Here is a 27,065-nt window from a genome sequence, read left to right as displayed (position 1 = left end):
GTGCTCCCGTTCTGGGGTTCCCGGGTTCCCGAGGCATGAAAGTAGGATTCCCCTGTAATCTGGGAGGGTGTCCTGCAGGGGACTTGTCTGCAGCCATCCTGTCCCTTCCTGCCAGCCCTGCGTCTGCCTCGAAAGGTGGCAGGTTAAGGTCGGTGCAGATGTGGGGAGGGCAGCTAGTGTTACTGTCTGCCTGCCGGGTGTGGTTTGTGAATAGCCACTTGCGACAGTGAAATGAGATCATGTCTAAGTATCCCTTTGGGGGAGGTGATGGAACACTTACTTTCATATTTTCGCGGATGAGGAAGCTGAGGTCCAGAGACCTGCTTTAATTTGCCTGAGGTAGAGAGAGTGTCAGAGCCAGATCCAGCTGGTTTTCCCCAAATTTCTCGGTGCTGCTCTTCTGCCTCCCTCCCTGGCCCTGATGTTTCTTCTTCATTTCTGTCTCCAAGACGGTTACAGGCTTTTCTAAAGTGTTGAAGAGAGGTCACGATTGGGCATCTTTCACCTTTGATGAGAGGCGGTGATTTTATGAACTTTTAACGTTTGTAAACTTAATGTTTGACAGCTGCCACTGAAAGTTAAAGGATGAGAAAGTGCTGATCTGAACCCTTAGGCTTGTGTTGAACTGGGGTCTGCCCGGGGTGGTTAGACACAGAAAACCAAAGGGCAGGTAAGCCCGGGGGTGAGTCCAGAAACAGGTGGCCGGATCCATAAAGAGAACATTTGGGTGTTTCCAGTTTGCCTTCCCGTATCAAGAACTAGAAAGTCCAATTTTTGTGGATTATTTGTTGAGAAGAGCTCTTAGTTTTCGTACTCTTCTCACCAGCACGTCTGTGCACCTGCGCATCCTGGCCGCCGTGAGATGTGCGCCAGGACAAGAGCCTGGGGCTCTGGGGGCCGTGGCCGGGGTCCCCCAGCTCCTCGGGCTGAGGGGTCCAGGCAGGGACCCGTCTGGCAGAGGTGCCCTGCTCTGGACTCCGGACGCGGGGAAACACCCCGATCGTGGGTTGTTAGGGAAGAAGATGTTCTAAAGAAATAGTGGAAGCCAGGGTCAAGGATGGTTTGAAGGTGAAATCTCTTGTGGCTTCTTGATGAGAGAGGCTTTCCATGTGCATGGTCAGGGCATCCCAGGGAAGAAGCGTCCCAACCTAGACCTTCGAGACTAATCGTAGTGGAGAGTAAACATGTTTATGTGTTTTCTGTATTACTAAGCGTATTTTCGGTAGGAATTTGAAGTAGTTAGGTCATCCTCAGAGCATCCCTGAAGATGGCAGTTGACAGTAACCTGCTTTGTTAGTGGAAAAGGAAGTTAAAGAAGTTACTTCGCACTTAAGTTTGTTCAGCAAATAAACGGAAAATGGAAAGAATATATCCAGCACCCAGCTCTTACTTCAGAGCTTCCTAGGGTGCCTTGTATGTGGCCGTGTTCTGCACCCTAATGTTGTTAATTTATTGGAGGGATCGCAGTTGCGTGGCTGAGCGCGTCCACTGTTGGTGCTCTGCGGGGAGAGTGTGCTGCTGGTTCTGCTGAGGAAAGGAAGCGTGAGGTTTCCCTCTTCTGGGAAATTCGCTTCAGGTGGCTGCCTGGGCTCCAGACGTTCAGGAAAGGACCTGGGAGATGTCCCGAGGCCTTTGTCCTAGAGGCGGTGCCAGCAGGTACCCTCTGGCCCTGACCTCTCCTTCTCCAGGTGGGCTGAGGCCGAGGGATTTCCTATGACAAGTGAACGTGTTCTGAAAAATGATGGCTTCATAGTCTTCCTGTGTAAACCAGGTGCTAATTTACGTGTAGGGAGCGACAGTTGCTTTAGAAAGACTAGTGGGTCCGGGCAATTTTACATTTAAAACTGAGGCTTCACTGAATTATTTACATGATACGTCTATGTGTGTTTGATTTATCTTTATAATCACTTTTCATCGATGATCTGTGCTTCTTGAAATTTTGATGATTTTTCTACCATTAAAAGTGTGAGTTTCAGAAGATGACAGCCATACTTTGCGTAAGTCTAATCGCACAGCTGCTGAGGTTAGTGTCTTCTAGTGGAGGGATGTTTGCCGTTTTGTTCAGCTACCTTTCCAGCTCCGCACCCTACAGGTGAGAAGCCAGGAACTAAGAGGCTAAGTAACTGGGTCAAGGCCACACAGCCTGGTCGACATATTTTGTGTATCTAAATTTCTCATGTTAAAGGAGCAAGTGATCATCTGCATGTGTACTAAGTGTGTGCCAAGCGCTGTGTCAGGCGCTTTATGTATACACTCTCGTCTTCACGAGTTAGAGGTTGGTGGTGGTATCTGTACTTTACAGATGAGCAAAGGAAGTTCTAGAACAAGATGTCATTCACAGTCGGTCTCAGACCTTGGGTTCATAGCGCCCTTTGACTCTGCCACTTGGTTCAGTCGATTTCTTGGCGTCTTCTGTGGTTCCATACAAATTTTAGGATTGTTCGTTTCTTTGAAAAATGCCATTGGCATTTTGATAAGGATTGTAGATTTGTAGATTGCTTTGGGTAGGATGGACATTTTAAGAATATTAATTCTTCCAGTCCATGAGCGTGGAATATCTTCCCATTTATTTGTGTCTTCTTCCATTTCTTTCTTTAAAATTCGCACCTCACAACCACCGCCTCCCTCTGAATTCAAGCCAGTTGAAGCCATGGGGATGAGACCACGTTCTCTTGATTACTTCTTTGCCCTGCACCCGCCCCCCTTACTGTCTCAGTGGAAGAGGCGGGTCTCGTCTCCTGTGCTGTGGATCTCTCTCATCTCCCCTCTTCAGAGATGCGTGCCCTGGTTCTTCCCCTTCTGTGTACTCCTTCTCAGACCTCGTGCTCTCCTTCTGTTAGTGTTTGTATGGTTTACTAAGTGGCAGGCACTGTTCTAAGTGCTTTACAAATATTACCACACTTAATTCTAATAACCCCGTGAAATACATACTCTTACTATCCCCATATTATATTGAGGCACACAGAGGCTCAGGAACCTGCCCAGGGTCACCTGGCCTGTGCTGGAACACAGCCCAGTTTCTCTCGCGCTGGAGAGGACAGTACTAGTCCTTGATCTGTCCACGCCCACGACTCCGGCTTGCTCCTCCCCTCTCAGTCCGCAGTCGGGAGCCTTCTGTACTGTTTCTCCCCACCCATCATCACCATAGCTGAGCACCTCAGCTTCTGCCACCACTACTTTAGAGAAACCCCTCTTAACAGTTACTAATCTCCTACTGGTGGAGTCTGATGGACATTTCTTTCTCTATAGCATTTGAGCTTTTTGATCGCTTCTCCCTCACAGCTTCTTTGTGGTGTTTGTTTCTGTCTTACTGGCTGACTCTTCTGTTTGCTCTGTAAGTGTTGGTATTCTGCAGCATTCTGTCCTTGTTTTTTTCTCTTGTCACTTTAGAATATGTCTAACCGTACTCTCTGGGTGATCTCATCTGCTGCTAGACTTTGCCCTCCTTCTGTCTGTAGTGACTTGAATAGTTGTATCTTCAGCTCTGCTTTCTCCCTGGAGTGCTCTTCACTCTTGTATTGTGCTGCTAACTGGGTAGCTCCTTGTGGACTTTCTCTACACCTCCCCCCTCCCCCCGTGTAAATTCTCCTCCTCTTCTGTTCCCTATGTTTCAGTGCACGGTATTGCCATCTGCTCAGTTACCCAAGCCAGAGTCCTGTCCTCCTAGACTCTTTTTCACCCTCCAGCATCCAGTCAGAAACCGAGTCACATGGCTGGTGTCCTGCCTCCAGTATCTCCATCCCCTTCTTTTCTGCGCCATCGTCTCTTACCTGAATTCCTGTAAGAGCCTTCAAGCTGGTCTTCCTGGCCCTAGTCTTGTCGTATTCCCCCCTCTCCCAATCTGTGATCCATATTTTCGTAAGGGGGATTTTGTCTAAAATGTACATCTTTCTGAATGGATAAAGAAGATGTGGTGTGTACACACACACACACACACACACACACACACACACACACACACACACCCCCCCCAATGGAAAATTACTCAACCATAAAAAAGAATAAAACAGTGCCATTTGCAGTAACATGGGTGGACCTGAGGTAATCATACTAAGTGAAGTCAGACAGAGAAAGACAGATATTAATATGATATCATTTATATGTGGAATCTAAAAAATAATACAAATGAATCTATTTAAAAAACAAACAGACTCACAGACATAGGAAACAAACTTATAGTTACCAAAGGGGAAAAGGGGTGGGGGAGGGATAAGTTAGGAGTATGAGATTAATAGATACACACTACTATATGTAAAATAGGTAAACAACAAGGGCCTACTATATAACACAGGGAACTATATTCAATATCTTGTAATAATCTATAAGGGAAAAGAATCTGAAAAAGAATATATGTATATTCATATAACTGAATCACTTTGCTGTACATCTGAAGCTAACACAATATTATAAATCATACTTCAGTTTAAAAAATAATGCATCTTTCTAAACAGCATCGCTTAAAAACTTTAGACTGACTTCTCCATGAATTCAGAATGAATTATGAGGCCCTTCACGATCTGGCCTCCGCTTAAGATCCCTACACCTCGGAAATGGACTTTTCAGGCCTCTCTGCCTCCCTCTTGCCCAGACCCTCTACTTGCCAATCTCCTGTTTGCCCTTGAGGTCTCAGCTTAGAGTCTTCTAGACCAGCACTGCCTGTGAATTTCTTGTCATGATGACAAGTCGGCTGAGCTCTGTGTTTGCTGTGTCCCGTTCCGTAGCTACCCGAGTGGCTGTTGAGCACCTGAACGTGGCTGGTGTGACAGAGGAACTGGATTTTTAATTTTTTGTAGTTGTAGTTAATTTAAATTTATATAGCCACACGGGGCTCCTGGATCCTGTACTGGACAACACAGGGACTGTTGGGTGGGGTGCCTGCGTGCCGCTTGGCTTTCCGTGCTTATCTCCACCCAAACACTTCCCCAAGGGCAACACAATAGCTGATAGTATTGGAGGGGTCAGAAAAAATTCACAGAAAACAAACTCAAGAACTCAAAGCATTTGTATGAACACGAAACCAATATTATAATGCAGAAAAATGATTTTACTAAAAATGATTTATCAAGAAGCAGGTATTTTCAGCATGTTCACGTGGTTTTTAAAAATTTATTATTATTTCTTTATTTACTATTTATTTTTGGCTGCGTTGGGTCTTCCTTGCTGCACGCGGGCTTTCTCTAGTTGTGGCGAGCGGGGGCTACTCTTCGTTGCGGTGCGCGGGCTTCTCATTGCAGTGGCTTCTCTTGTTGTGAAGCACAGGCTCTAGGTGCGTGGGCTTCAGTAGTTGTGGCTCACGGGCTCTAGAGCGCAGGCTCAGTAGTTGTGGCGCACGGGCTTAGTTGCTCCGCGGCATGTGGGATCTTCCCGGACCAGGGCTCGAACCCGTGTCCCCTGCATCGGCAGGCGGATTCTTAACCACTGCGCCACCAGGGAAGCCTCACGTGGTTGCTTTTTAAATACTAGATTTACATCTGAAAATTTTAAATAGAAGCTGCGGACCAAAGGGGCCAGGTGAAATTAATAATCAAAATTTATTTCAAACGTTTTCTTTTTGAGTGCCAGATAACATTATAGTTTTTAATGGTACTTGAAATTGGATGCTTAGCAAATATTGATGGAACTTAAAATAGGTGAGAAAGCAGTGTGTAGGGAACTTTGGACTTTTTGGAGGAAAGGTGTACAACTGTAATAAGCAATAAATAGCATTTAATGCATTCCTTTCTTGGGTACACCAGAGTATAGGTAGAACATAAAGTGGGGGGAAGAGATTGCCGGGTCCTTTGGACCCTGTTGATGGGAAACGCACCAGGTCACGTCGCTCTGGAAGATTTAGTCCGAAGGCTGGAGCAGGTCATTACACAAACAAGGAGTTCTAAAGCTAGAAGATTGTCACCAGCATGCAGTTCTCCTTTTAAGTGGCACAGCAGGACTTCCCTAGTGGCGCAGTGGTTAAGAATCCGCCTGCCAGCGCAGGGGGACATGGGTTCGAGCCCTGGTCCGGGAAGATCCCACATGCCACAGAGCAGCTAAGCCCGTGCGCCTGGGGCCCGTGCTCCGCAACGGGAGAGGCCACCGTGGTGAGAAGCCCGCGCACCACAAAGCAGAGTAGCCCCCCGCTCTCCTCAACTAGAGAAAGCCTGCACCCGGCGGGGAAGACCCAACGCAGCCGTAAATAAATAAAAATTTTAAAATGGCACAGCATCCGTGGAGAGATGGAAGATGGCTAGTCGAGTAATTTTTAGGGGAAGTATGTGAGGCAGGTCATTACAGGAGGCTTTCAGTGATGCAGAAGAGTTTGGTGATGCAGTCAGATATGTGTTACATATATGTACGTATGTTACATAAAAGAATGTGTTACAGACCGTACTATAGCTTTTTTGGAAGCAGATTTAGGTTGTGAATTAGTTTCCTTAGAAAAATATAAAAGGTATTTCATAAAGTTACTTTTCCCTACGGCACACAGCGCATTGGGGGAAAGGCTCAGAAGATTTCGGGGCAACGAGGAAAGGGGCCAGGGTAGGGTTAGCCTTTGCTATGGATGCAGAAAAATATACACATACAGAGTTTATGGATAAATCTTTTGTCTTTTACTATATGCAAATATGAATGAAGACATTTAATTTGGCTAAGAGAGATATCAGGCTTATTTAGTTGCATGAAATGGATAGTTTTGATACTAGTTACTTTATTGTAATAGTTTTTGATAATGGTTTTGATTGTCAAATAGTTTTGATTATGGTGGCGTTGTAGAACCAGCTTGCATTCATAAGTGTACGTATGGAAAAAAGTTTCCAACTTTGTTATATGTCAGAATGATTATGAAATAATGAATGCAAACTGTTTACTGTATATTCCAGCCTTAATTCCGTTTCCTTTGTCAAATATAATTTCTTGAAAGAGTAATTTAATACTGTAGTCACAGAGTAAGTGAAATTTGTTTTCTTCCATTTTTTTTGTCTATAGATTGAGCTTTTTGAGACCATGGTCAGTTTTCCAAAATAGTTTCTCTAATACTCTTCCAAAGGCCTCCTCGACCCTCCTTAACAGTTCTGTTTCCCTTTTTTTTTTTTTTTTTTTTTTTTTTTGGCTGGGCCGTGCAGATCTTAGTTCCCCCACCAGGGATGGAACCTGCGTCCCCTGCGTTGAAAGAATGGAGTCCTAACCACTGGACCGCCAGGGAAGTCCCCTGTTTCACTTTTATATTGCTCACTTCCCTGATGGAAGTTTGGATTTATATAATTCCTGTGTATTTCTCCTTTGCATGAAATATGGCATCTTAGAACACCCTCCAGGTTGCCGTGTGACCTCTGCCCTCGGTGTCCTGTGACACTGGCCTGGCTCTGAGCTCGGCTTTATTCGTGATGGATAAGGCTCCCTTGTCATCACATGCGCTCTGTTCTCGCAGGGAAAATAGATAAATTATTTTCAGCTGTGGTGTTGCTGAAGGGGTTTCCCACCCCCCCTTTGAAGGAAAAGAACATTGGAGGTGTGTGTATCAGAGGAGACTGTTTAACCACACTCTCTCCCTTCATCTCAACCAAGCAGAATTGGGGTACAGTTTTAAACTCTCCCCAGACTATGAGGCAAGATCCCCCTTTCGGCTTTCCAGAACCTTTTTTTTTTTTTTTGTGGTATGCGGGCCTCCCTCTGTTGTGGCCTCTCCCGTTGCGGAGCACAGGCTCCGGACGCGCAGGCCCAGCGGCCATGGCTCACGGGCCCAGCCGCTCCGCGGCATGTGGGATCCTCCCAGACCAGGGCGCGAACCCGGTTCCCCTGCATCAGCAGGCGGACACGCTGGCTCACGGGCCCAGCCGCTCCGCGGCACGTGGGATCTTCCCAGACCGGGGCGCGAACCCGGTTCCCCTGCATCGGCAGGCGGACGCGCAACCACTGCGCCACCAGGGAAGCCCCTTTCCAGAACCTTTTAAAATGCAAAAGAATGTAGGAAATTTCCAGATCAGTTAGTTAATCAGTGACAACCATCGTAAGTATACAGAAAGCTTGGTTCTTACAGGAGCAGTTGGCTGTTCACTGTGTTTTCATCCCCTCAGCATGTAGCCCTTGGCGTCCTCCAGTGATTCAGGGTCGCTTCATGGGAGTTCGGGATCACCCAGGGCATCTCAGGATGGGGGTGGTCCCGGGCTGCTCCTTCCACCCCTCCTACCCTATGCTCGCTCCTTGTAGGCTTGGCCTCCCCCAGATGTGTGTGCCTGCACGTATGTGTCAAATCGGTAGCTCGAAATAGATCTAGAGTGAGTGGGAAAATATATTTTCAAATGACTTTTTTTTTTTTTTTAGTGGGTTAGTAAACATGTGGTGTCATTTACCTTTATGGACCAGCCAAGTTTTGTCTGAACCTATCCCAGGATGTTTTACAATGTTAAGCAAGATACAGCAGTGATCACCACATTGTGTAAAATTTGTGTTACTCTCCGCTTAGTCTGCACTCTACACCTCCTTGTCAAGTGGGTTGAAGTACATTTCCAAAGTTGAATTTTTCCCAGTCCCAAATAAATTACACACAGAATTTCCATTTTCTTATTTCTGGACCTATCTTCATTTGCTTTCCCTTTCACCTACAATAAAATTAGTTAGGGTAGCATTAAAAAGATAAGGGAGAGAGCCACATATTTTACATAGATGTTTACTTACATGGATATGGTATGTGTGGCTCTGAATGTAGATGACTGTCCTCATCCTCTTCTGCCATATACTGTTGCTTATTTTAAGTGTTCCTGGAATGTGTACTGGTCTCCTGCTGGGCCACGCTGAGCTGCGTGTGGAAGGAAGATTGCCCTGGATCTCTTCTCCTGATGTCTGTAGTGGGATGAGCAGCTCAGCTGTCTTCTCACTGGGCTTAGTCTTAGAAGGAGTTAATTTCAAGGAGTGATATTTCAGTGTTGAATTGCAGGGTGTAAAGGTTGTTCTCTGAAGGACATTGATCCTGGTGCTTTAGCGGCACAACTTATGTATAGGACAGTATACGCCTTTTGACCAATTTAGGGAAAAAAAAAAGTGCGGAGGCAGTGCGCTTAGTATAAACTGTTAGCTGAGTCCCATTTCATTAGTTGCCTTGAAAGAAAACACATTAGCCCCAGGACTCTTACGTAAGAAAAAAACCCATCTTTATCTGAAAGACAGCTCAGAGTATCCAGACTCCTCAAAGTTGTGTAGAAATAACTGAAGTATTTCTGCAAGAGACCTGTGAAATAGGGTGTTAGGTAACATAGCATTAGATATTAATATTAACTGCATTTTTTTTTGCCTTGCAAAAATGATTGTCAAGCAGAGGGACAGATGTATCTTTGAAATTAAACTACTTTCAGATGTCCTCTCTTTGGGTCACTAAGGGTTGTTCCTCATTCTTTGGATGAGGTCAGTATTGTTTCTTTGTGGGTCACGAATGCCAAGACTCCCTTTCCTGGAATGTAAGAGGACATACCTTGGTTTTACTTGCTTTGTAATTCTTTGGGACCTGTTGTTGATTATTCCTTTTCCCGTTAATTGGGGAGAGTCCCAGCTGTAGCTCAGGAGGAGCTCAGAGTCTTTGAGGAGGACTTGCTACACTTCCACCTGCGCGGGCATCTCCGGGGCACCTTGTTAATAACATGCAGACTCCGGGGCGGGAGGTGGGGTTGGGCCCAGGACTCTGCATCTCTCACCAGCTCCGGGTGGTGGTGGGGGTGCCAGTGCTTCCAGGATCCTCCTTCAAATGGCGAGCCTGCCGTCTGCAGGGAGGGAGGCAGGGAAAGAAACAAGAACAAGGTGTGCCTGGTGCTTGTGTAGCTCCTGTCCCCAGTGTGGTGGGAATACCAGGGAGGGCTTCAAAACCAGCCTGGGCAGGGGGAGGGCTGGGCGTCAGGCTGCTTCCCGGGATGAGTGGTAACAAAGGAACCGAGCCCACGAGTGGGAGGTCAGACCGCACAGCACAGCACGGCGTGCGGGTGAGGGGGCAGGTGTGGAGGTGAGTGGATGTTGCGCAGGAAACTTCCAGCGCTTTGACGGACCCAGCCTGGGTGCTGGTGAAGGGTTCAGGAGCAGAGGGAAGGGAACTGGGGCGTGGAGAACGGAGAGGCTGGCGGGCCTCTGAATGCAAAGTGCCTTGCGACCTGCTGGAGCTTTGGGGCTCCATCCTGGGAGCTAGGGAACTGCTTTACGGATTTTAATCAGGGTGGAGAGAGGAGGACACATTTTGTCTCTCACAAGATCATTCAGTCAGCTGTGCGAGCCTGTTGAGACCGGATTCAGGAGAACCAGTCAGCCTATAAAGTTCTGTCCTTCCCGAAACCATGACGCCTGATTACATCAGAGACTATGAACTGGAGGAGGAGGAAGGCTTGTGAGATACTTGGGAGGAGAATCCACAGGTTGGTCAGTGGACTGAATGTGCAGGATATATCCTCACGGCTTTATTAGAACAGCAAGCTGCATGGAACAGGGGCCACATCTGTTCGTTCAACTCTGTATACCCAGTGTCTATTAAATGCTTTATGCAGAGTTGGCCCTCATTAAATATTTTTTAAGTGAATGAATGCGGAGAAGGATTGAGGGTGGTTTTCCATCATTGGGCTGGGTGGAGCTGCTTACCACAACGGAAGATACGTCTCTTCAACTAACATCAGCAAAATTGGAGGCTACCTAGTGATATAAATGGAAGCTAACTGTAAATGCAATTCTCATTTCCTTTTGTTGGTTTTATTTTTCACGTGGTGCTTGGGACTAGCATAGACCTTCTGAAGGACTTCACATCCTTTTTTGTTCTTCCTGCATCCTTTTCTTCCAGTAAAACAGAGAACGAAAATAATGCACAAAGCCACTAAAGAAAGTAACGGCCTCACTATTGCTGTGTAGATTTTTTTGTTGTTAAAATTAAGCTTGCAAATACTTCATTAAAGAGCAATGGTAATATGGCAACTATAAGTGAAAAGGATTTTGAAATTAATTATTCCTAAGTGTCTGAATTTCGTGTAGTTGAGAATCATTCCTAACATAATAAAAGTCATTCATTAAGAAGCAGAGCCTTTTCAGCAACTGTGAAGCTGGGGAGCTCCCGGCCGGGAGAAGGACGTCGAATCTCACTGTCCTCCCAGCCTTTCGACCCTCCCCCGAAGCCCCTCAATAAAATGCCTTGATCCCCAAAAACAAAACAAAATGAAACAAAAAGAAATAGAAATATATGCTGGGAGACATTACAGACAGGAGAAATTTTATAGGTTGAAAATATGGTGAATTAACATAAAATATGATGTATGGAAAGAATACTATAAATTTCATCACAAGGGGTAGGTATGGACCTTTGAGAGAACGCTAATCCCTGAGCAGGAGAAAAGATTTTCCATCAAAGAGAATGGCTACTATTTAATGTGGTCTTCACCTAAGAATGTTACCTCTAGGAAGAAACCTGTAGCAGTGCTGTCCATAGCATTTTCCGCCCGATGGAAGGGTTCCACGGGTGCACTGTCCACGCGTGCACCACAGCCACCAGCTACACGGGCGCGTTGAGCACTTGAAATGCAGCTTGATCGACGGAGCAACCGAAGTTAAAATCTTAGTTTTAATTAATTAATTTAAACAGCAGCACGTGGCCAGAGGCTGCCGTGTGGGACAGCACAGCCACAGCCCGGCCACGTGAGCGAGGAAGAAAAGTGGTCTAGCCCGGTCTGGGGGGAGCCGGGAGGGGCATCATTTGGTCCATGTGGCGAACCTGGAACTGACTGGTGATGAACTGATGCTGGTAACTTGGAGGCGCTTCCTGCCTCTCTCTCTGGGACGCTGTCCGTGGGATCAATGCCTGGGCAGACCCCCCCCCACCCCGCCCCCTTCGGCGGCTGCTAGGGGCCATGCGTGGGGAGTACCGTCTATAGGCCTCGTGATCGAGCTGGAAGGACTCTCAGGGTGAGGAGAAGCCCAGCCATGCGGAGCCCTTTCTCTTCTGTCCGTTCCCCTCTCAGCCGTGGGTCCTTCCCGCTTGCGATGTGACTTGTAGCCTTGAGGGTCTAGCGGCATCTCACGGGCTGCGCTGAGGGTGGGAGGTGTGCTTTTCCGCTGCTCCACACTCCCTTGGAAATGCTGGCACAGGCTCCACCCGGTCCCGAGAACCCTCATCAAGTAATGTCACAGACCTTAGGCTCTTGGGAGGTGGAGGAGAGACAAGTAAAGAGAACAATGCAGATCGAGCTACGGAACACTAAGGTGGGCTTGGCGTCTCCAGGGCAGCTCCCTTTTACTTGTCCCATGTGTTGGATACTTATGAAAAAACGGACAGCACCTGGACGGCATTCTACGTCCACAACCGAATACAAAGTGCTTGAGCTGTAGGAAGTATTTTGCCCACGAAATGAAAGGTGTCCTGTGTTCACCCATCTCCTTTCTAGCTTTTCAGGTCACTGTGATACCAAATTAAAACTGGGCTACACAAATGCCGTCCTACTTTAAGCAGAGCACAGTAGTTAAGCATTGTTTATGTAACCTTTGGGAAGTCAGAACCTCACTTCAAAATCTTAATATGTATTTTTGCACAACTTATTTCTTTCACCTTGGTTTGTTGTACACCCCCTGCTTTTGTCCCCAATTTTCTGGGTGCTGTTTACTTTTTGGGGCTACTTTGCATCCTGCTTATTTCCCAAGATATTAACCAGTAGCCTCAGTATGGTGCTGATATGTGCTTGCTTCCTTACAGTTATCGATAGTATAAGTAAAAATTTTCTTAAAAGGAAACTCTCTTCTGTTTGGTGGTTTCAGCAGTTGTTCTAGTGACTTATCTCTGAATAAATAGGACCCCGTGTAGGCCTTTCATGGGACCCCGTCTAGGCTTCACTGGTGAGTTGCCGTTTCATCTATACATTTCTCCTTCGTCTCTGGGAGTTGTTCGTCATTAAAATATTTTGTTGGAGACGTTTACTGCTCTCAGTATATAAAAGGGTTTCTTCATCTGTACAATGAAGAGGGGCTTGGATTAGGAGGTCTCCGAAGTGTTGGCCAGCTCTAAATTTTCATCATTGGTTTCACAGTGAGTCTCCACGGTGTCTCCGATGCTGTGAGCTGGGGTGTCTCATGGTGCCTCTCTTTACCCCTGGACACACCCCCAAGCACCTTCTGAACTCAGAAGAGACTTGCCAGTAGGGTGCTGAGCGGAAGCATGTATTATGTCCTCGTTATAGGTGTCTATACTGTTTAGTATATAATGTCACACACAGAGCGCTTGTCATCATGAATTACCAGGAAATAGTTTGTAAAATGGTATCGTAAATTTTTATACCATAACCCATGAATCTTAACTTTTAATTAAAAGTTTCATCATTTACAGATGACTGTAACCTCCATGAGGGAAAAAGGGAACTTTGTTTTGCTTCACCGATATATCTCTGGCAGCTGTGATCAGTGCCTGGCTCATAGTAGAGGCTCAGTAAATATATTTTGAATACATAAATGCTGTTTGAGATTTAACTTGGTTTTCATTTAGAGCCAAATCAGATGTAAATACAACTTGAATGTTTCCCAAGCGATAATGATGAGAATTATTTGGTGACACTGATTACTTGCATTTCTGTCTCTCCTTTTTAATAACCTGTCCCGTGCCGCCCAGTACAATAGCCATTGCACCCGCGTGCGCCTTTTTGACTTGAAATGTGGCCAGTAGGAATCGGTACACTGTAAGTGTGAACTACTGGGTTTCAAAGACTCAGTACTAAAAAATGTAAACTGTCTCATCTGTCGATTACATGTTGAAGTAATATGTAATTACTTGCATATATTGGTTTTATGTAAATAAATAAAACCAATAAATAAATTGGTTTTATTTGGTTAAATAAAATTTAACCAATAAATTTGGTTTTATTGGTTAAATAAAAATGATTAAAATTAATTTCACTCTTTTGGGGGCTACTTTTTAAACGTGGCTACTAGAAAATTTTAGACAAATATGGCTTTGATTTGATGGCTCATTGGACAGGCTGATTTAGACACAGAAAATGTAGAGAGTGAATGTAGACCAGGGGCAAACTCCAAAAAGGAATTTTAAATGAATATCTTTGATAGGAACGAAATTAAATGTTGCAGCTGTGACTTGGGAAAGTGGGCATTCAAATGGTCTTGATCAAATTAAAAAAGACAAAAATAAATTAATTAGATTAGCTCAGATCAGAAATATGAAATCCAGCTACCAGATGGATTCCTAGCATAGTCGCCAGCCAGAGTCTTGAGGTCAGAAAAGGGGCAGGAAGGCGGTGATGGCCGCCCCAGCAAGCGTAAGTGGTGACTGGCGACCCACTAAAGCCATAGTTTTTGGACTTCTCTGCCCGGACTTCCCGTGACCGTGGCCGCAGCTGTGGTGGGTGACACGTTTACTGTACCAGGTAACGCTGCCATTTTTCCTGCTGCTGGGAAATGGCCTCTTGGTGGAAGGAGCCGGGAACTGGAGACCCAAGTGTCGGGTAGGATTACTCGCAGTGAGTGTTCTCTTTTGTCCCTCCCCTGGGCCTGTAGTCAAGTTCTTTTTCCCTTTCTACTCAGCCTTATAAAGTGAGTGCCAGCTCCATGCTGCCCCTCCAGGCAGTGGACCGGGCCGTCTCCTCCCTGTGGGCTCCTTTCCCTCTGGAGCTGGCTGGGAACACATCCAGCCCGTAGCAGTTCCTCCCGTGACACCTGCAGGGCCCTGGAGGATGAAGCCACCATTATCCTATAAAGGCCACCCAGGACAGGCAACTAGACGTTACCTTCCTTCAGCGAATTTGCAAGGTGGTTTTGGTAAGTGGTTGGTCTGCAGGGCTGGTTTAAGTTCTTATCAAGTCCATTCCCGTATTTATTTCCTGGAAAGCTAGAATGAGCCTTGAATAAATGAAGACTGACCGTGTAGGCTTTTTAGGAGTAAATTCAATTTATAAATATTTGTTTCATTTGGCACTGGAGATTTCGACCTCTCTTCGGTTTGGGTTTTAAAGCAGCATGTCTGTAAATAGAATGGCTGTCATGCTCACCTTACTTCCACCCGCCTGACCTCTGTTTCTGGAGAAAGTAGATCAGAAAATTCACGGCAGTTAGCGGCAGAGTGAGGAGAGGAGACCTTTGGCTCGGGCTGACAGCTGTCGCCTGAGCACAGCCGACCTGGAGACCCGCTCAGGTGTGCTGTCTGTGGTTCTGACCGCGGGCAGGAATGTGGTTTACATACATTTCCCCTCCCCGTACGCGAAGTCCTCCCCTTGCTGGGGGCGTGGGTTCTTCGCGGGGCTGGCTGCCTCCACCCCACTCCTACCCCGCCGGTCCCCATTCCCGTGGACGTGTGTCAGTGGGATTTATGGGGGCCCTGTTTGTAATATCCCTTTTGGAATTCTTCAACAAGATACTGGTTTATTTTCAAGTTGGGCAGTATCACACAATGCTTCGTGTGCTTATGAGAGAGGAAAAAAAATGAGCTAAATTCCAGAGATGTTTAAGATTTCGGACATTTTTCCTATGTGAATTAGTTCTTTATTAGGTCGTTGATTTAATTAGCATTCAGCGAAAACACTTTCCTGTTTTGATTGTGGAAACATTCTTTAAGTTGGTTATTTTCATCTGACACAGAATCCGTTAGCAACTGTTCGCATAAAGCGCAGAGCAGTAGTTAGTCTACACTGTGCGCTGTGAACGGGATGCTTACGGGCAGGCCTGCCCACCTTTCCGCCTACCTGCTCCGGCCTGCCTTGTCCCAGAAGAGGTCAAGGCGAGGGTGAGGGCTGCGTGGACATTTTGAACTTCATTGTGTTAAAAGTTTCAGTTTTGACCAGTTTGGGGGAAAGGTTTCTGTCTCTGCTGATGAGAATGGTCATCGTCTAGAAACTGTCCATCCAGCTAGAGTTTGTCCGAGGGGTCGCATGGCTCCTGGTCCGTCCCCAGAGCCCGGCGCCCTCGGGTGGATGAGGGACCCGTGATGGGACTTCCTCTGGCAGGGGGGCGGGGGGGCGGGCATGTGTTGCTGGAGAAGGAAAGCCTGGCATGTTCCTGCCATCAGACGGACGTAAGGAAATGATGAGTTACCGCTCCGCTCGCCAGCGTGCCTGCCAGCATCCTTGCCTCCGCCGCTTTCTCCTTCGACGCCTCTGTTGCCGTCCTGTAGTTGGTTGTATGTGGGCCGTAAATATCCAATTTGTACGAAATGACTGATTTTGGTATTTGTATAATCCTCTAGTCAATTTAACTAAGTTGAGCTTTTCACAGCCCTCGGTGCTGTGGCTGCTCATCTGATTACACCGCTCAGGGGAATAAGGTTAAGGGCGGGCTGTTGGTAACCAGAGCATTTCCAGGGCTTTCGTGCAGCAGATGGGCTGCTTGGCGACATTCATGCATCTGCTGGCCTGCTGTGGCAGCTGCTGCCGCTTCATGTTGTGTTCTTTTGTTCTGTTCCATCCAAGAATGGAACGTGAGGAAGTGGAGTGAATGGATTAATTTAAGGTTAAGGTTAGTGTTTTGCTTGCTTTCTGAGTAACCGATCATAATAATGCTTCTGGTAGAAGCTAATGAGTTTCTCTTAAAGTGAACTAGATTTATAAAATACAGCTCAGTGAGGGGGCTAGATCAGTATTGTCGATGGAGACCAAATTCAAATGCGTACAATGCCGGCAGTTTTTATCATTTGTTCCTAATTCTTTGTTTTCTTCCTCCCTCCTCCCCACCTCCCGCTCCCCTTCTAGGACCTCTATCCAGATTTGCCTGACACTGCAGGGTCCAAGAGAATTAAAGAAATATGGAGTGACATGAAGAAGATTAGTCAAGGATTATAGGCTCTGAGGACAAACCCTCAGTGAAGTGAAGCACAGACAAGCTCCTGAGCTCTGGTCTGGAGGAGCCGTGTGTTGGGAGAAGATGGCGGATCCAGGAATGATGAGTCTTTTCGGCGAGGATGGGAATATTTTCAGCGAAGGCCTCGAAAGCCTGGGAGAATGTGGTTACCCCGAAAATCCCGTGAATCCCATGGGTCAGCAGATGCCGATAGACCAAGGCTTTGCCTCCTTGCAGCCTGCCCTCCACCATCCCAACGCGAATCAGAATCAAACCAAGTTGACCCACTTCGATCACTATAATCAGTACGAGCAGCAAAAGATGCATCTGATGGACCAGCCGAACAGAATGATGAGCAATGCCCCTGGGAACGGACTGGCGTCTCCCCACTCGCAGTACCACACCCCGCCCGTCCCCCAGGTCCCCCACGGGGCCGGCGGCGGCGGCAGCAGCGGCGGGGGCGGCGGCGGCGGCGGGGGCGGCGGCGGCCAGATGGGTGTCTACCCCGGCCTGCCGAACGAGAGGCACGGGGGTCAGTCTTTCGTGGACGGCGGCTCCATGTGGGCTCCCCGGGCCGTGCAGGTGCCGGACCAGATCCGAGCCCCCTACCAGCCGCCACCGCCGCAGCCCCAGGCGGCCCCGTCGGGGCCCCCCGCGCAGGGTCACCCCCCGCACCTGCAGCAGCTGGGCGGCTACCTGGCGCGCGGGGACTTCTCCATGCAGCAGCACGGGCAGCCGCAGCCGAGGATGGGCCAGTTTCCCCCGGGGCAGGAGGGCCTCGGGCAGGGAAGCCCCTTCATCGCCGGCCCCGGCCACCTGTCGCACGTGCCCCCGCAGAGCCCCGGGGTGGCGCCGAGCCTGCGCCACGCGGTGCAGCCCTTCCACCACCACCCCCCCGCCGCTCTCCACGGGGAGCCCGTCGCCCACAGCCCCCGGTTCTCCCCCAACCCTCCCCCGCAAGGGGCTGTGAGGCCGCAGACCCTTACCTTTAGTTCTCGGAGCCAGACCGTCCCCTCACCTACTATAAACAACTCAGGGCAGTATTCTCGCTATCCTTACAGTAACCTAAATCAGGGATTAGTTAACAATACAGGGATGAATCAGAACCTAGGCCTTACAAATAATACTCCAATGAACCAGTCCGTCCCAAGGTACCCCAACGCTGTAGGATTCCCGTCGAACAGTGGCCAAGGACTCATGCACCAGCAGCCTCTCCACCCCAGCGGCTCCCTTAACCAAATGAACACGCAAACTATGCACCCTTCGCAGCCTCAGGGAACTTACGCCTCTCCGCCTCCCATGTCACCCATGAAAGCAATGAGTAACCCGGCGGGCACCCCTCCTCCGCAAGTCCGGCCCGGAAGTGCCGGGATCCCGATGGAAGTCGGCAGTTACCCAAATATGCCTCACCCGCAGCCGTCTCACCAGCCCCCTGGCGCCATGGGGATCGGACAGAGGAACATGGGCCCCAGGAACATGCAACCGTCCCGTCCGTTTATGGGCATGTCCCCGGCGCCGAGGGAGCTGGCCGGGCACCTGAGAGCCAACGGTTGTCCCGGCGTCGGCCTCACAGACCCGCAGGCGATCCAGGACCGGCTGCTCCCTGGCCAGCAGCACCCCGGGCAGCCGCCGGCCTTCCAGCAGTTGCCAAGCTGCCCTCCGCTGCAGCCCCACCCGGGCCTGCACCACCAGGCTTCGCCCCCGCCCTCGCACCACCAGCCTTGGGCACAGCTCCACCCCTCGCCCCAGAGCGCCCCGCAGAAAGTGCCTGTGCCGCAGGTAAGGGGGCGTGGCCCTGCCCGCCCTGCCGCGTGGGGCGCAGGCGCGCGGAGCCGGCCGCGCGGGGCTCCCTCTCAGCCTCGCCAGACACTGCTTCGTCCCGAGGTCCTTGAGTTCTGCCGTGTAAGCTGCTCCAGCCTCTCACTTGTTTTCTGTTACTCTCTCTCTCTTTTTAAATTTTTTTTTTTTTTTTTTTTACTCTCTCACTGTTGGCTTGTGCATTTATTCACTTTTTCAAAAAGTCGTGACTCCTCCCGTCCCAGGGGTTGTGCTGGAGCTGAGGGTGCGTAGAAAACTAAGCGTGGGTCCTGCCTGCAAGGAGCTCTGTTCTCACTGCCAGCGGTGAGACGGACCTTGGATCTAAACGGTTTTTTCCTTCCCTTTATTCTTCTATGCTGTGCTCGCTCTCTCCCTCCCCCTCTCTCTTTCCCTCTCTCTGATGTAGAAATACACCGAGCCTTGGTTTCCAGCAACGTTTTATATTTTTGTGATGGTCCCTCCCACCTCTTTTAGAAAATTGTTAGGATTTTTCCCTTGGGAAGCTACAAAATATGTTCTTCTGTAATACTTATTGGACCAGTTGTTGAATGTTAGTGTCAACTTGCCCACTGTAGAAAATCACATTAAATGATAAGCCACACAGAGCGGTCTCGAAGAGATTTGGATACCTAGTACTAAAAGCAGAAGTCTTCCTTTTCGTATGCTGGGATTTTATCCTACAGGATTTATAAGCAGACAGATTTAGGTTTTAAGCTCTAGTACTCCCATACACATCTTTCCATTATAAATGTTGGCGTTTGTGCTCTAGCTCTAGGAAAAATAATGTCTGCATGTCTAGATTATTCAGAGTGCTATTCAGAAATATGCATTGATCTTCCACTACGATTGCAAGTCTGAACATGGATGGCACGGTGTGATCTTTAGAGCTGTAAGGCACAATGCTTGTTCTTAATGAACCTGTAATCAATTTGGGGAAACATGACCAATACGTGAAAGTGTAAAGTGTAGTGAAAGACCATGCATGGTTATGTGGCAAGTGTTCAGAGAGAGAGGCAGCACCTGTGGTGCTTGGAATTTGGCTAGGGACGTAGCCAGGGATGGGAACCGAGGACGGCATTTCAGGTTGGGGGATGGTTCCTCAGAGGGGGCACGGGCCGCTGAATTTGCTGCAGGGCAGGGCCAGGTGGTAGAGGTCTGATCTTCTGTCGTAAAGGATTTGGACTTCACTGGGGAGCCGGTGATATCAAACTAGGCAGTGCGCGGGGATAGCCGGGGAACCAGAACGTGAATTGTGAGCCTGTGGTCCAGGCCTGCGAGGACAGTTTGGCCCAGGGGCCAGGGATTGGGGAATGGGAACAGAAGGGAATGAAGCTACGTGCAAGTAAAAGGGTCGGGTCAGGAAACAGAGCCCTCTGGGGCATCCCGGGTGGAGAGGCGTTTAGACTGGAGACTCAGAAGCTTCAGCCTTGGTGGGACTGGGGAAGTGGAGGCCAGGAAGGTCTCCTGGCGACCTCAGGACACAGGACTCGTTGGGGTTTCGGGAAGGCTGCCCTCACAGGTCCGGCACACTTGGAGACTCTCGGGAGGAGCCCCGAGGTCAGCGGGGACCACGTGGGCCTCACTCAGCCACCGGGCCTGCGCTGCCCGGGAGAGAGCCACTTCCCTCCTGGGGAGCCTCGCCTGCAGTGATGGGAGTGGGGGCTCCGGAGACCGTGGACAGCGTGGAGGGGGTGAGAAAGGGCGTCTGCCAGCTGCTGGGGCCTCGGCCCACCCGGAGGGCTCCTAGGGCAGAAGTGAACATGACTTAGTTTCCAGGGATGATTCTTTTCTTGCTCCTTGGCAGTTTCTTACCAAACATGGGATCTTTCCAGAGCAGGGGTCCTCAGACTTCTCCTGGTCCCAGCATCTTCTCTCCTCCCTGGAGGACAGGCACGGTTTGAAGGAGACCCCCTGTGACTGTTACCCCATCCCTGGCTGGGAATCGTTGGTCTCCTCCAGCGTTTCTTAGTTTTAAGAGCACAGATTTCTCAACGGGTGTTTCCGAGGACGAATATGAGTAGGTGGGCCCTGGGTCCCTGAGCGCTGGGGGCACCAAGTGTATTTCCCTTTTCCCCCAGCTCCATCCTCCCGAGTGTGCCAGCATAGACGCGCTTGCAACGGTTTAAGGGGTGCGAACCAGTACACTTGAGGTGTCTTTATTCTATAAGTTCAGTTGCGTGGTTTAAACATTCCGCACGGTATCTGCTTTCTTCTTTCTGCTCACCTTTGCATCCGCTTCAGCTCTTGAGGCACTCAGTCCCGCACATCAAACTAGGGAGGGATGACGTCTGGAGAAGAGCACAGACTTTGAAATCAGCGACGTGTTTGAATGGCAGGTCTGCTGCTTCCTAGCTTGGTGGCTTCAGGCGGCTTGACTCTCTGAACCTCAGATTCATCATCAGGACAACAGCAAAGATGGTACCCATCTCCAGAGGTGTTGACATTAATTAGGGTAATATACTCACGTCAAGTGAGTGTGAGCTCTAGCCTGTGGTGCATACTTAAGTGTGAATTCTCCTCTAGGTTTTAGTTTCTCATCTCCTGCAATGCGGACCTTACTTTATATAATTCATGTCATCTCAGATGTACTAAATACAACGTAAAATTACTTTTATTTTTAAGGAACAGGTTACGTATTATGAAATGTAGCCTTAGTTATGACACATTAAATTTGACTTGTGGAACTATTACCCGCCTTTTTGCCCGTGTTGCTGGATGTGGTGAGGATAATGAGGTAGGTTTCAAAATGCTGTCACAGAAGCCTAAACACCTCGCTCTCCCCGGGACTGACTCAAGTTCTACTCTAGCAAATAATCTATTACTATTATTATTGTTTTGCTTTAGAACTACGAAAATTATTTTGCGTTTCGTGTATGACCGGATGGTGGTCTGAAACCATGCTGTGTAGCAGGGAAATTACCAGATTAAGTTGAACTATTGATGTAATTTGATGAATTATCACATTCAGAGAGGCTTATTGACTTTTTTATCTTGAGTTTTTTACTTTGAAAAAAATGGAAGTTATGCTTTTTAGATGTTTCATGGGTAGTGAACAGATATTTTCTAAATTCTATCGCATGTTAAAGTATCTTTGAAGATAAGTTTAACTTTGTATTAAAGAGTCAGCAAAGGAAAATATTAGAACTGAGGCCAGAGTTCATCAGGCCATATGTTCATTTTCTGGACACAGTCTTTAATGGAAGCTCCAGACTAGCCTGATGATTTGATAGAAATTTACAGGGAAAGAGAAAACCTAGGTTCTATGTCAACAGCTGATTAGGATAGTGGTTTCCCTTTTCATTCTCAGACCTGTTTTTCTATCTATCTATCCACTCATCCATCCATCGTTAAATAATTTATTTATATTTTAATTTTTTCTTCCAGTTTTACTGAGATCTAGTCGACCTACAGCCCTGTATAAAGTGTATAAGGGCTACAGCACAATGATTTGATTTACATATATCATGAAGTGATTGTCACAGTAACTTTAGTGAACACCCATCATCGAAGCACAAAGTGAAAGACATAGAAAAAAACATTTCTTGTGATGAGAACGCTTAGGATCTACTCTCTTAACAGCTTTTGTATGTAACATACAGCAGTGTTCGTTATACTTATTTTGCTGCACACTCCATCCCTGGTACTTACTTATCTTACAACTGGAAGTCTGTACCTTTTGACCACCTTCCTCCAGTTCGCCCTCCGCCAGCCCCTGCCTCTGGTAATCACAGATCTCATCTCTTTTTCTTTGAATTTTTTGTTTGTATTTGAAGTATAATTGACCTACAACACTGTTAGTTCCTGTTACACAACACAGTGCTTTGATACTTCTGTACCTTTCAAACTGGTCACCACAGTGAGTCTAGTTACGATATGTCACCATACAAAATATTACATAATTGTGGACTCTATTCTCCACACTGTACATTTCACACCTATGACTCATTTGTCTTGCAACTGAAAGTTTGTACCTCTTAACCTCCCTCACCTATTTTTCTTCCCCTCCCCTCCAGCAGACAACTGTTTGTTCTCTGTATCTGTGACCCTGTTTCTGTTTAGTTATGTTTGTTCACTTGTTTTGCTTTTCTAGATCCCACACGTAAGTGGAGTCATACAGTGTTTGTCTTTCTCTGCATCTCAGACCCTTTTATGCTCCTAAAGATTACTGGTGACTCCAAAGATCCTTTGTTTATGTGGACTTTATGTGTTGGTATCTGATGTCTTAGAAATTTAAACTGAGGACAGTTTGAAATATTTGTTACTCATTTTTAAAATCAGTAAAAATAATAAACCGTTATGCATTAACATACATCACAGTTTTAACTGAAAAGCAGCTGTTTTCCAAGACAACAAAACATTAACGGCGTTGTTTTACATTTTCCGAAACATTGGATTCTAATAGCCGCTTCTGCGTGCAGTCTGCAGGAGCCTCTGGCCAAGCCCGTGCACTCCTGGAGAGAAGGAGAGTGAGAGGCGGAGAACATCTCAGGGTCCTTACGAAAAACGGTTCTGACCTCGCAGGCCCCGCACTCTGAGAACCAGCGGTGTGGAGGCAGGAGCGTAGGTCTCGGAGCCTGCAGTTCCTGAGCCGGAGAACCGGCGGCTGATTTCTCACCGCACGACCTCGGGCAGGTTCCTTAACCTCAGGGCCCTGGCTGCATTCTCTCCAAAATGAGGGCCGATACACCTTCCTGGTTAGAGGCATAGAGAGATTAGCAGTAACGTCTCTCAGAATTTAACATGGTGTCAGACACGGGGTGGGCGCTCAAAAATGATCCGTTATCATCGGGCAGATGTTTACAGTTGCTTGTCGCAGAGTTTAGGAAATAATCTCAAGCACTCGTCCCAGTGTTAAGTACGGTCAGAGTTGTTGCACTTCCTTCCCTTGGCTGCTGGGAGCAGTGAGCAGACACTGAGGCTCCGCGCCCTGCTCCCTGGGAGAGAGGAAGGGCTGCTCGGGGCAGAGGTGGCGCAGGCAGCCCCTGGAAGGCGCAGCACGGAGGTGAGCTCGCGCGCTTGGGGGCAGCGCCCGGTCCAGCCTGGGAGGGTGTGCTGGGGCAGGCGGGGGCTCTGCTGAGCTGTGAAGTGTCAGCTGAGTTGAGAGGAGGACGCGCCAAGGCGGAGGAGGAGAGAGTTGAAGGCTTGGCAACCATGAGGGCGAAGAGAGTGCGCCTGTGCCCCTGCGTGTCCCTCGCTGTTACTGGCATGTGGGGCTGGGGCCTGGGGGGGTCCCCTCTGCAAGACGCTCCTGCCAGGCCCCGGGTCCACGGGTGCACTGCAAGGACGTGGAGGGACCCGGCACCATCCTCGGGAGCAGGAAGAGAGCAGAGAACGGAGCCAGGCGGACGCCCGCGAGGACCGCCTGGAAGGAGCGCTCAGCTCGTCGCTTTGTTGGAAGAGCTTGTCTAAGGGGACTGGGGACGTCGAGGTTACAGGGGAATTTCTGAGTCGCTGAGTAACTCATCCTGCTCAGGCCTACACAGGTGTAGGTAGATTCATGGATTACGCTCTCAAACGGGCAGATCCTGGTGGGATTTTTAGGATCTGCAATATTGTGTCCTTGGATTAAGTGTATTTTGGGTGTATTTGTGCTCCTCTCATTAATTTGGCCCTGAAATGCAGTCATGGTGAAGCAGGACAGAAGCAGAAAGCATTTTCGAAGGACCACTAAGATTGAGGCGATGGGTAGTAATTCCTGTGTCCTAATTTTCCCCTGGAGATGAAAGTAAAACCGATCCAGAAGAATCAGTGGTGCAGCTTTTCCAGTCCTCTGTCTTTCCGTGATGTGTTATGAATATCGTTAAAAAATAGCCTTTCTGGGAAAACCTTTTCCTGGTAAATCTCAAGTAGAGAAATCCTCTCGGTTCACCGGGTAAATAAGGAATTGCAGACACGAGCAGAGTAACTGGCAACTACTAAATACGTTTTTATGGAAACCATAGGCACACATCTTATGCCTCATTTATGCAAAGTGTGCTCAGAAGTAGGGAAAAGGGCCTTTTGAATCGAGAGTAGATGTAGCTCTGAATACTACTCCGGACAGACTTCTACTTTCACACCCCTAAAGACGTCTGGTGGAGATGGGGAAAAGGATCGTCTCTGAAGAAAACCCAGTGTGGACCTAAGTGGCTCCCAGGGGCCGTGGTGAGCGTGCCCACGTGCAGGGACAGGCACCCGTGGTCAGACCTGGCTGGAGCGGCTGCCCTGCAGCACTGTTAGGGGGAGCCCTGCTCTCCCACGTGCCGGTCTTCAGGACATCGTGGGTTAAGGCCGCTTGTCCCTCCCCGATTGCTCTCGACTTCCCTGGTCCATGAGGCGCCCCCAGAGCCTCCTGTTTTTCACGAGGACTGAAGGTGTCTCTTCTGACCACTTCTGTTGGTACCTATCACCGCTCACTGAGCACTGCCCTGCATTTCCCTCGAGCATAGCTGGTTTATCCAGAGGGCAGCGTTTCGGTGGGTTAAAATGGAAAATGCCAAGTGTAGACTTAGAGCAAAGAAAAGCAGTCTATTCCATCTGTCCTTTCACCCCGCAGTCTGAAAGCATGAAATGAGCCGAATGCTAAATGTTAGCCTTGCGTCTTAGTGGCTTTTATTTTGAAAAAGGGTATATTGCTTCCTGTGACTGTCAAAAAATGTTGTAGGTAATAAGTTCATTTTTAAATTTACTTTCAAAGCCTGCATATTAACCATCTGCTAGGTGTCCCAAGGAGCCAGTGGGTTTTCTTAACTTTTAAGAAGCCACTTTTAGATACTGCTTTTTAATCTTGTAACTTGGTTGCCTTCACTCAGCTCCATTAAAGAAACATTTATCGAGTGCCTGTTATGTGCCGTGCACTGTGTTAAGGACAGAGATTGGCGGTGTGATGGAAGGTGGGGAGGAGGTCAAGGCCTTCACTGAGATGCACAGGGAATTTTGTTATTTAGGTTATGACCTGGCCCTCATTGCTTTGTGTGCCTACTGTGTTGCAGACCAGTGCTGTCCAACTGAAATATAATGGGAGCAGTGAATGCAAGGCACATGTGTTATTTGAAATTTTCTAGTAGCCACATTCAAAAAAAAGAAACTACACATTAGTATCGTATATTTAATTAATCAAATATATCCAGGATATTCCAACACATAATCAGAATAAAAAGACATTTTACACAGCTGTTTGAGATCTGGTGTGTACTTACAGGCAGAGCCCATCTGCATTTGTATCTGCATAAGGCAAGCCAGTAGCCCCATGTGGCTGGTGGCTGCCATATTGGACAGTGCAGAGCTACACTCTTTCCGTAGCCGTTGCTTCCAATTCTTTTGGAAAACGAGTCAGAGTGTAAGCAAGACTAATGCACATATAAATAAATTTAAAATTGTTTAGTCTAATGACAACAGTCAAGCTCCAGCACAGGTGTTAGCACCCTCATTGTAAGGTTGGGAAATTAGTAGCATTTTTTAATATACGAACAATACATGTATTGTTGGAGGGGTGTGTGTGTGTGTGTGTGTGTGTGTGTGTGTGTGTGTGTGTAGTATCAGTATCAGTTCCTGAAAAGATAGATTATCAAAGTGAAATTTCATTTGTTTAGATGTCAAAGAAGGCTGTCTTTCTATTTTCTTGTGGGGAAAAAAATAACATTTTTCTCAGAAAGGTGGATTACAGCCATTTTCAAGATTTTAGTTTTTGGATACTTTTAGTAGTTATTTACTCCCCGCGCCGCCCCCCTCCACCCCCCAGCTCAACCTTTCTTTGCCCCTTTGTCTCTGATGCTTGTTTCTTTATGAGATTGGTCCTCCAAGGATGAGGGAGAAAGCCTTCATTTTCACTCTTACACATGCACTGCCACGTGCCCCTGCCGGCCCCCTCCACTCTTTTTCCTTTCACCTGTTTATTCTCTGCTGCTTTTTCTTCTTCGTTTTATCAGTGGTTCAGAAAGGCAGTCTCTGGCACTGCAGAGCGATAATTGGCCGGGGGAGGAGAACTGGGAAAAGGCTCAGGGGGACAGTTAAGGGAAAAGCATCGCTGGACCTAACTTGGAGAATTTATCTTAATCTTGCTATCTAATATTAGTCTTCATTCTCTGTAGTTACAGCTGTCAGTCTGTAGATAATCTCTAAGTAACCACGGGGAGATGGCCTTCATTCTTCCTTTGTTACTGAATACAGCTCTTTATCAGCCAAGGAAGTCAGTAGCAAACTTTTACTTGTGCTTTTGCCTTGCAAAACCTTAGTAGGTGATGATGCGTCACCACGAGTGAGGTTTCAGTTTTTCTTCGCTTCGTGTAAAAAACACAGACCTTCTAGGGGCTGGGCCATGGCAGTGGGTCAAGGTACTGGTGGAGAACTTAAACGAAGTTGGCAAAAGGCCAAGAAATTGGCACCATTTTAAAAAGTCAAAAGTCAACATAGGGGCTTCCCTGGTGGCGCAGTGGTTGAGGGTCCGCCTGCCGATGCAGGGGACGCGGGTTCGTGCCCCGGTCCGGGAAGATCCCACATGCCGCGGAGCGGCT

At 47.9% G+C, this 27,065-nt stretch overlaps 1 protein-coding gene across 11 annotated transcripts in view; it reads left to right on the top strand.

Moving 5' to 3' along the window:
• CHD7 (chromodomain helicase DNA binding protein 7) overlaps positions 1-27,065 on the top strand; it is a 186,926-nt gene that overhangs the window by 48,322 nt on the left and 111,539 nt on the right. For 8 of the 11 annotated variants that reach the window (XM_055091196.1, XM_055091195.1, XM_024127103.3 and 5 more), the window contains one exon: positions 16,668-18,534. The exons of 1 other annotated variant lie outside the window; for it this stretch is intronic. In XM_055091196.1, the coding sequence (XP_054947171.1) occupies positions 16,840-18,534 (1,695 nt within the window). In that variant the 5' untranslated portion in view covers positions 16,668-16,839. Of the gene's footprint in view, positions 1-14,520; positions 14,746-16,667; positions 18,658-27,065 lie in introns of those variants that run through there. 2 more of the 11 variants (XM_024127106.3, XM_055091197.1) reach the window with 2 other exon arrangements.

Source organism: Physeter macrocephalus, chromosome 15, assembly GCF_002837175.3.
Source record: "Physeter macrocephalus isolate SW-GA chromosome 15, ASM283717v5, whole genome shotgun sequence".
In the NCBI taxonomy this organism is placed as follows: Eukaryota; Metazoa; Chordata; class Mammalia; order Artiodactyla; family Physeteridae; genus Physeter; species Physeter macrocephalus.
Note: the sequence above shows the minus strand (reverse complement) of the source record. Positions and strands in the feature narration are given on the sequence as shown.